The sequence below is a fragment of the Drosophila biarmipes genome, chromosome 2R, assembly GCF_025231255.1.
Source record: "Drosophila biarmipes strain raj3 chromosome 2R, RU_DBia_V1.1, whole genome shotgun sequence".
Classification (NCBI taxonomy): Eukaryota; Metazoa; Arthropoda; class Insecta; order Diptera; family Drosophilidae; genus Drosophila; species Drosophila biarmipes.
In genome coordinates, this window is record NC_066615.1 from 5,989,271 (window position 1) to 6,001,285 (window position 12,015).

A 12,015-nucleotide genomic window follows, 5' to 3' on the forward strand; every position below is an offset into this window, starting at 1 on the left:
ATAATAATTTACATAAACTGGCTGTGGCATATGCAAAGTGTTTGTTTGAGTGCGTTTTCCATTAATTTATTTATGTACAATTATTTACAAGCAATTAACTTTGGGCATAGCTTTTGTTTAGTTCGCTTTCGCAATTCAGTTATGCGTTTGGGGTTTAGTTAACGTTTGCATTGTGACCTTTCGAATGCCGAATGGAAATGAATAAATTTCCATTTTCCCAGTCCTTTGTGTCCCTCTGGCAGCGGTGTCAGTTGCACGTGTGACGTCGCAGCAGGACTCGGACTGCCTTGCAAAAAGAGCACCTCAATTAACATGGTATCCTTTAGAGCCATCTCTAAGATACAATTGCCCCAGCCCAGCCGCAGTTGAAGTGAGAAGAAGGTTGGGGTTAATTTTTGTCAATATTTTTGTAATGTTTTGCATTTTATTCCGCAGATATACTCTTCCGCTCGCTTTAAGTAATTGTAATAATTAATTTAATAATACATTTCGTCGTTAAGTAAATTTAATTCAATTAATTTAGCTCCGCCATCTCTATACAGTACGATACATAAATACATTAAGTGCTCTAAATGTGGTTGCCCTTGCGATTGTTCTATATACACGTAAGTTATCGAATATTCAAATAGTTATTGTTTCGTGTAGCCTAGGATGAATGAATCGACGAACACGAACGAATGTGAGTTTAGCATTGCGCTTAGTCGTAGTTAACAATAGTTTAGTTTAGTTTTAGGTTTACGTTCTGTACGCCTGGCTAGAACTACTAATAGGTCTACGCATTACAGTTAGGGCCGTAGTCTAGTGTGCCGCTTTAATTATAGTTAATTAATATATCACATTGAATTTGAAAGTGTTTCTGAAAAACATTTCTAGTAATTGTTGTTTACGTTTATGGTAACTATATAATGTATGCCTATATGCTCGTATCTGAATGTGTAGTGGGCGTGTCTTGTGCGTCTTCTGTGTTCGGTTTCCCCTATTTTTGGCAGTGCTACACAACTACGGAACGTCAACAACCACAGCATCCAAAGGCGCAACGCTTCACAAAAAATACATATAAATATGCGGGGTCTCCACAAAATGCCTACGAAAAGTCTTTTGTTTTGGATGTGTGTGTGGTGGTGCGTGGATCCTGTTTCTGCTTCCTCTCCGCGAGTCCTTGCGCCAGTAAGCGATCAGCTTCAAGATGGCCGCTCCTGCGCCGAGGACCCTCTAGATGGCCATTGGGGTAGCTTTAGACCAGGAAGGCCTGGCCGTTCTTATTGGCCGCCTCGCTGCCGCCAGCTGCCTGTTGCTGCTGCTGCTGCTGCGCCGCTGCTGCGGACGTGGAGGCCTGGGCCGTCGACTGGGTGCTGGTGCTGGCCTGGCTCAGTCCGCTGCCACTGCGCAGGTGCACCGGGGCCGAGGCCACCGGCATCGCCTGCTGCGGCATGGCCCGGAACTGCGGCTGCAGCAGCCGCTGCTGCTGCTGCTGCTGGTGGAGGCGCAACTGCTGCTGCTGCTGGTGCATCAGGCCCGTGGGAATCATGGAGAGCGCCTCGTGCTGGTCGTAGGCGCTGTACTCCGACTCGATGCTGTGGTAGATGTGCTCCGAGGGCGGGCGCATGGGCATGGAGTCCACGATGCGAGCGGCTCCTCCAGGGCGCGTGGGGCGCGGCGAGGGCGTGGCCGTGGTGGCGGAGCTGTAGTTGGCCTCCATGTCCTCGGTGCAGTAGTAGGCCGGCGGCGGTGGCGCCTGGCGGAAGATCATGCCCGGGGAGACGGGCTGCTTGAAGCGCTCGTGGTGATCCAAGGTGTAGTTGTTGCCACGGGGCGAGAGCTCAATGGGGATGGCGTAGCGCAGTTTCTCCCAGAAGTACCGGTCGCAGGTCAGCAGGCGGTTCGAGGGCACGGACTTCAGGTAGGGCGACAGCTCGGCCACGTCCTCGGCCTCGCTGGATACGCTGGTCTCCTCGATGATCACCAGTTTCTGGGCCAGACCCCGCAGCGACTCGTGGAAGGCGTTGCGGAACTCGATGCGGTTCCACTCGGTGGCCAGGAGGTTGCGCGTCAGCACCAAGATGATCTTCCTCGAGGCGCGGGCCCCCTCCACAAGCTGGAGGTGCGAGGCCTGCGGGGGCAGGTCCCGCTGTTGGATGCAGAGGCGGAAGGGCGGACGACCGTGCTCCAGCTCGGCGGCGATGTTGCGGCACACGAACTCGTAGTCCTTCTCGGAGTGCAGGATAATGGCGTCGTACAGCTTGCCGGCGTCCTCGAAGCGGGGCTCACACACCCTGACTCCGTAGTGGGCGAACAGCCACATGCGAACGCTCTCGCGGAAGACAAAGCCGATGATGAGGACCACAACCAGGAAGATCAACACCAGGACGGCGGCCAGCAGGGGCAGCCTGTAGCCTCCGGCCAGATCCTGCGAAGAGCTGATGTTGCTGGCACTGGCGTCCAGAAGTTCAGAGCAGTCGGGTCCGTTGGCCAGGTTGCCCATGAGCTCCAGCTCCCGCTTGATGCCCGCATCCAGGCAGTAGATGTCGTGGGCATCCCGCACCACCATGGCATTGTCGGAGACGAACTGGGCCAGCTCCCGCAGCTGCTGGCAGCGGCACGACCAGGCATTCCTGCCCAGCGTCAGTCCCTGCAGGCTGTGGCGGTACTGCAGGTTTGGCAGCGAGCTCAGGCGGTTGTTGTCCAGGCGGAGCACCTCCAGGGAGACCAGCGGCTCGAAGGTGGTGTTCGAGATGTGGGTCAGCATGTTGTTGTGAAGGTACAGCTCCCGCAGTAGAGCCAGCGAACGGAACTCGGATCCCTCCAGCGTGGTCAGCTTGTTGTTCTCCAGGTGGAGCACTCGCAGATTGGTCAACTGGGCGAGACTGCCGTTGTGCAGGGTCATCAGATTGGAGGCGTTCAGGTAGAGGGCTCGCAGATTGCGGCGGTTGGTCAGGTGGCCCACCTCCAGCTCGGGCATGTTGTTGCCGTCCAGATAGAGATCGCTCACGTCCAGGGGGATGCGGCTGGGCAGGGTGGCCAGGTCCTGGCGGCCACAGTCCACGATGTTGGTGGCCCAGGTGGCGTCGTGGAAGCAGCTGCAGTTGCCCGGGCAGATCACCTCGCACTCGCACTGCTCGTACTCGCAGCAGTGGCACGTGGGCGGGCAGTGGCTCTCGTACTTGCAGAGGAAGTCGGAGGCGGTCAGGGTGGCCAGCGGGCGCAGTGGAGCACTGCGGCTGTGCGGCATCAGGCATTCGATGTTTCCCAGGTCCACCACGTGCGGGTGCTGGCGGGTGGTCAGGTTGTTGATCCGCTGCAGCCACTCCATGGAGCAGTCGCACTCGAAGGGGTTGCCGCCCAGGTAGAACTCGGGCACGGGCTTCTCCGCCGAGACGGGGGCCACTCGCAGAGCGTTCAGGGAGATCTTGGAGAGCACATTGGCGTACAGGTCCACGCGGGCCAGTCGCGTCTTGTCCACAAAGGTGTTGGCCTGGATCTGGCCAATGATGTTGTTGTTGATGAACAGCAGCTCAATGGAGTTCGGCACCGACATGGCTCCGATCTCGGTGATGCGGTTGTGCGACGCATCCAGCGTGGTCACTCGGATCTCCTCCTGCAGCTTGTAGTAGTTGCCCAGGGCCTCGATGTAGTTGCCGTGGATATCCAGCCACTTGAGGTTCGAGGGAATGAAGGCGTAGTCGAACCACACCAGGTGATTCTCGGAGAGATTGAGCCACAGCAGGGAGGCCAGGGTGGCGAAGACGCCGTTGATGTCGGTCAGGAAGTTCTTGTCCAGGCGGATGGCCTCGATCTCGGTGTTCTTGTCGAAGGCGCCGCGCTCGATGCTCTGGATGCGGTTCTTGGCCAGGTTCAAGACGCTCAAACGCGGCAGATCCTGGAACATGCCCACGGTGATGTTGCCGATGCGGTTGTCGATCAACCGCAAGCCCGTCAGCTGGTTGAGGTTGCGGAAGGTGTTGTTCTTGAAGTCCGAGATCTGGTTCTCGCCAAGATCCAGGGTCTTCAGCATGCTCAGGTCCTGCACGGCCTCGGGCACCTCGGTCAGCTGGTTGGAGCTGAGGTCCAGTTCCTTGAGGTCGGAACAGTTGCGGAAGGCCTGCGACTCCACGATGCTCACGAGGTTGTTGTTCAGCGTGAGCTTGGTCAGCACATACAGGCCGTTGAAGATGCGGTTGTCCAGGGTGTGCAGGCGGTTCTCGGCGAGGTTGAGGGTGTGCAGGTTGTACAGCGGCAGGAAGGCGCCCTCCTCGATATGGCCAATGGAGTTGTTGCGCATGTCCAGGATCTGCAGGAAGTACAGCTCCTTGAAGGTCTTGGCTCCGATGCGGGTCAGGGCGTTGTTCGAGAGGTTCAGCACAATCAGGCGGATCAGGCCGGCGAAGGTGCTGTTGTCCACGTGGTGGCTGGTCAGCTGGTTGCCGCTCAGGTCGAGCACCAAGAGCTGCTCCAGGCGGTGCAGCAGTCCCTTGGGCAGATCGTACAGATCGTTGCCCTGCAGATGCAGCTCGCGCAGCTCCTTGTTCCCGGCAAAGGCCTCCGAGGGCAGGGACTCCAGGTGGTTGAAAGAGATGTTCAGCACGCGCAGGGAGCCCAGGCCGGCCAGGGCGTTGGGCGCCAGGCTGCTGATGTTGTTGTGCTGCAGGCTGAGCGTCTGGAGGCGCCTCAGACGCGACGCGCCCCAGGCGTCGGGCAGGGATCGCAGCTCGTTGGACGAGACATCCAGGGTCTGCAGCTCCGAGCCGCCGCTGACGGCTCCGTTGGCGTTGCTCAGGGCCGATCCGGCACAGAGTTTCTCGGAGAAGCCGAGGAACTCGGCCGAGCGGATGCGGTTCTGGGTGAGGTTGAGCACCTGCAGGCTGGGCATGGAGCACCAGACGCCCTCGGGCAGCTGCCGGATGTTGTTGTCGCCCAAGTGGAGCTCGGAGAGCTCCTTCAGGCCCTGGAACGACTGGCCGTGCAGCTCGAGGGTCTTTCCCGGGCCCCAGACCGCGTTGTGCGACTCCAGGGCGAGGCGCTTGAGGGACAGGAGGCCCTCGAAGGCGTTGGGCGGCACCCGCTGCAGCTTGCAGGCGTCGATCCGCAGCTCCGAGAGCTTCTGCAGCTGGCGGAAGAGTCCGGGGGCCAGCTCGCTGGCGTGCAGCAGCTCCTGGCTGCACTGCAGCTCCAGACGGCCGGCCGTCTCCGCCACCTGCAGGTCCAGCGGGGACCCCGAGGTGGCCTCCAGGGCGCGCACGCCGCACCGGATGTCCATGGTGGAGAGGCCGTACTGCCAGTTGCACTGCTGCTGCTGCGCATGCGCCTGGGCCGCGAGGAGCAACAGGCAGGCGAGGGCGACGACGGAAGATGTGGCTGGCATTTTGGTGATTTGCTAGTGGGCTGGTTAACTCTAACGATTTCTTAACTTTTCTCAGCTGTGTTAGCCGTGGATTGCGGGTTGCGGTGTTTGGGCACGACTTGGTCACTTTCTGGTTTTCATTTTTCGATCGCTTTTTCCGCAGCCCGATGCCCTGTAATCCTGTGTGAGCTGGCTTTGCGTTTTGCGATTTTCACTTTTGTTTACTTGTGCGATTCGGTTGCTCGACACGTAACTGGCAACTGGCAACTGGCAACTTGCAACTTGCAACTCGCAGTGGGTAATTGCTAACTTGGTATTTTTGAACTTGGCACTTGGCGCGACTCAGCAGTTCGACTTCGTTCGTTCGGCGAGAGCTCGTTTTCTCAAAACATGTTTACCGCCTCGCGTTTCGATTCAAACTGATTGCTGGAGTTGGCCATCTCGACTCCGTTGGCTCGTTGAAAATGTGAAGCCGACGACGGCGCTGCGCTGCGTCGTGGCAGCGCTCGCACACACACACAGCCGGCGCGGCGGCAGACAGACAACACGCTCACGCTACACGTGCATGTGCATGTGCATGTGCATGCACTCTCGCGAGCGAGCACACACATGCAGCTCGGCCGCTGCCGCTGCGCTGCGCTGCTCTCGCTCTCCGCCGCTCCCACACACACGCTGTTGCTGCACTTCCTGCCCGCTGCATATGTCACACACACGCGGGAGAGAGCCTGCTCTCGCTCTCGCTCTCGAAAGTAGGGGAAATATTGCACACACACAGCACAGCAACACATGCGAGTGGAGAGGGAAATGGGAGGCAACAGTTAGACTTAACCCACTCTCTCCGACTGTTGGGCAGTCCCCACAATTAGCACTGGGAAATGGACCCAACAGGGGTTAAGGCGGGTTATCGCCGTCATCAGCGGACTTATCAGCCCTGACCCTTGGTCAGGGAACTGGCCGATCAGCCCTGCATTGGGGCTATCGATAATGCAGTCCATTATACCAGGCATTAGTAGAAATCGAAACATGCTTCGTTCTAAGTTATGGCACCAGATTTATTAGATTGTGGTTATATTCATTTGATTGTATTACGAATAGGAAAGTAAAACAGTCAACTTAAACAAATCAGAATTCCTATCCATTCCAACTAAGAAGAATGAGTTCGTTAATAACTAGATTTAAGTTACCCAAAACTGTGCCTTGGGAGCCCCTAGGACCCTCAGAGGGTTAACTAGAACCGGCAACAGGCTGCTGCTGGCTGGCAACATTTCGCCCCTGCCCCGACCCTCTTGGATTGCTGCCTCGTGTTTCACTCGCGATATGTGTTGCATGTACATAGCGCAGTGAGTTGCCTCGGTTTCAGCGTGTTGCATGCTGCTTGGCTCTTAACAGCTGCCGATGTTGCTGCTGTTGTTGCAGTTGCCATTGCCTCGGCTGCTTTGCTGTTAGTGCTTTGGTGCTTTCGGCCACGTTTTTGCGGTTCTCCGCAGTGTTTTGTTGTCGTAAAACGCCTAATCTATGGTTGTATGCTAAATATAATTTAGCAATATTTGCAGTGTGTTGCAGTTGCTGCTGCTGCTGCTGCTGTCAAGCATTTCCTTGGGCTTCTTGGTGGGAGTTCGATTTCGCTCAGTTTTTAGGAAGCATGTAACGGCGTAAAGACTCCTGTCAATCCCGTTTTTTAGAATTGAAAACGCCATTACGGGCTGTTTGGGGCTTCACTTGGCTGCAGCTTCAAGTGCTGACATTACTTGCTGCGCAGAAAAAGCCACACATATTTGGCACTTTGAGTGGCTCAGGGAAACTTGTTGGTGCTCTTTACTGCCACTGCCATTTGCCTCATCATAATTTTCAGGTTTATTTACTCGCAGCTACTGCTGCCCACCTCCCAGGCCGTAAATACCGCACATGAGTGTTGCATGCAACGGCGGCAGCTCCACCGGCAGTAGCAATGTTGCGCTTTGAATGCCACTATTATGCCAACTTGGCTTGGCGGAGGAAATGTCCAGTGCGGGACTGTTTAGTGTCACTGGGGTTCGCCGCTCTAATTTCGCAGGTCTCTATCACCTGGCTGGCCTCTCGGCTGTCGACTTATGCCACTTAAAATTACATTAAAAAACTTTCCGCCAAGAGCAACAACTTTGCTGCGGCCCTCCCCCGAAAAACTCGAAATGGGGAGCAGCAAACTTTGCCCGGCTTTTCCACTCCGATGTTGCTGCCGTTCTAGTTGCTGCTGCTGCTGCTGTTGCTGTTGCTGCTGGGGTTGCTGCTGCCACTGTTGCTCCTCTTGCTGCTGCGTTTTTGTCCCGTTTTGTTTTTGTGGCGCTGCAAATATGAAACTTTTGTTACTTAATTATTTTGTTTGTTGTTCTTGTTAATGTTTCTGCTGCTGCTGCTGCTGCTACTGCTGTTCCTGTTGGTATATTGTTATTAATTAATTGAGTTACACTTCCGCTCTGCTGTTGCTGCTACTGGTGCTGCCGGTGCCGCTGCCGCTGCCGAGCTCCTTACTGCTGTTTGCCTAGTGGTGCGAATATTTTATGAATTTTTAAATTTCATTAACTCGACATGTGCCGGCAACTTTGTGGCAGACTGTGTCATACGTGTGTCGTCGACCCTTTTCGTGCCCTCAGGCGGACTCCAGCCGAAATAACTTTAGGGCTGCGGGGTAAACAGTCGACTAGAATTCTTGTGCGGTATGAAAACAGATTAAAATGTACCGAATTCAAGGTACTTTGGTTGACTAACTCGCCCAGATTTCACCCACTAAAATGTAGTTAACAGTTGTGGGCTTTATGGCCATTTCGTGTACCTGCCTGGCCAAAGCGACTTCCATAAAAGTGGCCTAATGTTTGTTTGCCGCAGCGGCAACTGCAACAGCTTAAATATTATTCATACGCCGCGTTGGCCACGGCCAAATCCTCATTGCAGCTTTCATTTCGACTCGCATAACTATGTCAAATTAGTGTCTGGCTGGCTGGCTGCCTGGATGCGCTGCTCCAACTTTCCCAGCGGCCTTTTCAGAAACTTTCCCGCTCCGCTCCTTGGGAAATCGTATTCAAATGCCGCCCGAGCGCAGAGCAAGCCTGGAGACTGGAGAAACAAAAACCATTTTAATTGAATTAGAAAATGGCAATGGGTCAGAAGCACGTTTGTAATGCATAATTTATGTTCGCGCACCGAGTTTGTTTTGAGATTTCAGTTATTTTCCATTTTGCTGCGCTGCTGCTGTTGCGAATCCGAGTGCCCGATTTTTTGAGGCCAAAATTTTCATAATCTTTTGGTGCAATAGAAAATCGCCGTGGCAGTGGAAACTGCAGTTATGAATATCATTGCTGGAGCTTTAATGAATGAACCCAGTGCGGTTCAACTACATGGATGGGTGGAAAGTGCGTGTGACAGCGGTGGATGCAGCTGCTGCTGCTGCTGGAGAATCCCCATCGAAGGAGTCATCCTGCTGGCAGCTGTCAGGCGCACTGGCATTACATTATTGCCGCCTCCACGCCGGTTAAACTGAACAACAAATCGATATATTTTTGCCATTGCTGGAATACCAATTGTGACTCTGTCTACTAAACATAATAAACTTTGTATATTCAATACATTATAAATTCCATTTTTGTTTACGTTCTGTAGCTTACCCACGAGCCTCCTAGAAGGGGACATTCTTGACTAATTTATTTCAGGCAAACGTAGATTTTATCTCCAACCACCTATCTCCAAGTCCCCATCAGTTATAATCTTAAACATTTGCCTGTCCGTCCGGCTGGCATTCATGTATCTTAAGACTCTTGTTCGATAGTGTGATTTGCTATTGCTGCCGTTGTTTTTGTTTCGTGTCTCGAACTCAGGACTCATTTGATATGCGGGCTCAGTAATGCGCCCACACGTCGATGCTGAAACAATGCCAGGCATTTTTATATGCCATGCGATATTTTATAAAATATATATACCCATCAGTGGCGGATATATGGTGTGTGTGTTGTGGGTAACGAGATGCGAGATGCCGACGACCGCTCAAGTGCATCTTAAAGATACTTTGCTGCATTGTGCTAGCCTCGCCGGCTCGAGTGGTTCGCCAGCATTTGAGGCTGTGCCAAAGACTGCCGGGCTATTGTGGCCCCAACCCCCAGCCCCTTTGATTTGTGTAGGGGTTGATATATGAGCTTTAATGTGCATTAACTCTTGTGCCATATTTCTCCGCTCCCTCGCGGAGAATGGGGTTAATTACGCGTTTACGGCTCCGTGGCTATGGAGCATCTCGGCCGCAAGTATTTATTGGTCGGTTTGATTTATGTGCCCGGCCATGTGTCTCTCTCTTAGGGGCTGGCCGAAAACTTATGGCCGGCTTTTTGGCTACCTGGCATTCGAAAGCATTCCCAAAAAACCAAAAGTACAGACTCGAGCGATTTGCATGCCCCGCGATATTTATGTAATCGCCCACTTCCTAACTACTTATGAGTAATTTTAATATTTTTATAATTTTATAAACGAATGCCCAAGACCGGGCACACAAAAACCCCTGAGTTGGCGGAAAAAGCATCAAGAAAAAGCCTCCAAAAGTGAAAAATACCAATTCATGTTGCTCAGCCAAAATGCTGCAGAGACCCGCAACCCATAATCATGGCTAAACATAAAAAACCAGCCAGACAATTCTAATTGTCAGCCTCTTTCGGCGTTTTGTGCTAAAGATTTCATTTCATTTCGTTTCGTTTTCGGGGTCGCAATTTTTCAGCATTTTGCTAATACCCACTTTAGGGGCCCCCAAAAAAGAGGTAACAAATAAAAAACGATCGATGGAGAGCTGATTCCAGGGGCTCAGCGATTTTTGGGCAGAACCCTTCATTAGGCACACGAAACGACGAAGCGACGATCTTCGGCAACTCATGTTTATAAATTGGTCTATAATTTCGAATTATTTATCCAGCCTGCTGCTGGTAAGGTGGCAGAAGTTTAGTGGAATTTTCTCTTTGCGAAAAACTGTTTTTTCAGGCCTAACTAATTGCCAAAAATCCGTAGGAAAATGGTAAAAGAAAAAATATTTTCGTTACCCTTCCAGGCAAGGCTAAAAATAACATGCGCGCTTGTTGTTTGAGCAAACAGTTTAGAACGGGCCTCCTAATCCGAGTCTAAGTAATGGGTCTATCTGTATCTGCAAGATTCTTCTGGCAGGTAGCGCAGAGATACAAGATTGGAGAGCGAGAGCGTCTGAGATACTAAAGAGCGAGAGAGCGTTTCTGGAGGGGAAATGTCACTCATACAAGTGCAACCTACTTTCCGCTCTCACAAATACTCATGCAGCTGATCGCTCTGCCGCTCTCGCGCTCTCTTGAAGAGCTACCATCTCTTTTGCTCTGCTGCGGAGTTGGATGTTTTGTTTCCCTCTCACAATATCTGCTGCGCGCTTGTCTTTGCATGTGTTGGTGCACTGCTCACTCTCACCTGATCGCGCTCTTTTTCTACTACTCTCTTCCGCCGTCTCTCTCTCTTTGCTGTCATTGACACTCTCAGCAGGTTTTTCATTTTCTGTTTTCCGTTTCAGCAATTATGTATCTTGTATCTGTAACTCGCTTGTTGTGTATCTGCTGGCCGAACAGCCTCAAATGCCTGACATTTTACACTATTTCAGAAATTTGGTTAGCATTTCTTATTCCCCCTGAGTGAGTCAGGTCTGCTGCTAGTCCGTTTTTTCCAATTTACTTCGTTTTGGGATTCAGGATCCCTGATTAAGACAATATCGTAAAATATCGAATCGTGTGAAATTCGATCGCCTGGCCGCAAAATTTAGTTGTAGTGTCGCCGTTTATTGCCCGTCGTTCTGCTTAACTTGTTTTACCACACGACCAACACACAAAATGCTCTCATTTGGCCACAGCCACAAAACACTGCCATTTTTTGTGGTTGTTGTTGTACTTTTCGCCTCTACAATGTGGAGCTTTTTGGCTTAAATGAAACTAAATGAGCCAGTAATCAAGTTGTGTTCAAAGAGTCTCAACCATGGCAGCCCAGAGCTTTCCCCGCCAGGCTCCACTCTTTGTGGTATTTTCGTTTCGCCTTATTCCCGTTTTTTGTTCATTTTTTAATATGTTTCTTGTGGTTTACAGCAAATTTCACACTTGGAGTGTACGGCTGCGAGTGGGAAGTATCGCCTGGCGAGGCGTAGACGCCGCAGAAACGCCACAAAAACGACTCGCAGGCTTCGTGGCTGATTGATTTTTTAATATCGAGCAGGGGGAATGAGGAGGGGAGGCGACTTCATTGTGACCGGGTTGTTCAAAGGGCCCAGGCCGCACCCAAAGAGGTGACAGCAGGATCTTATGTAAACTGGATCCGCCACGAATGAATGGCTGGCACTAATAACCAGCTTTCCTTCTCGAACTTTGCGTTCATTTCATTTATTAAGGATCGTTTCTGCGATTACAATATATCATAAAAATCTTTTGAAATTTTTCAGACAAAAGACCTCAAAAAACTTGAAGATATTTCGTTATATCTGAAAAACACACAATAAGATGGATTGTACAGATATGTATCAACCAAATGTATAACAAGGTTTTAGTATCGCCCGCTTAGCCTAGGATGAACGTGATCTCCATAAATATGGGTATATTTCTTAGCACATTACCCAATTCTAACTTTAAATTGATCATTTTTACAAAGTAATATACATTTATTAATAT

General features: G+C 51.8%; 1 protein-coding gene across 1 annotated transcript; it reads right to left on the reverse strand.

The window, feature by feature from the left end:
- Positions 1-388: 388 nt before the first annotated feature.
- On the reverse strand, positions 389-5,751 carry LOC108029652 (toll-like receptor 7). Its single transcript, XM_017102076.3, has one exon. It carries the CDS (start codon positions 5,357-5,359, stop codon positions 1,235-1,237), a length of 4,125 nt encoding a protein of 1,374 aa, XP_016957565.1. The 5' UTR covers positions 5,360-5,751; the 3' UTR covers positions 389-1,234.
- Between the last annotated feature and the right edge of the window lie 6,264 nt (positions 5,752-12,015).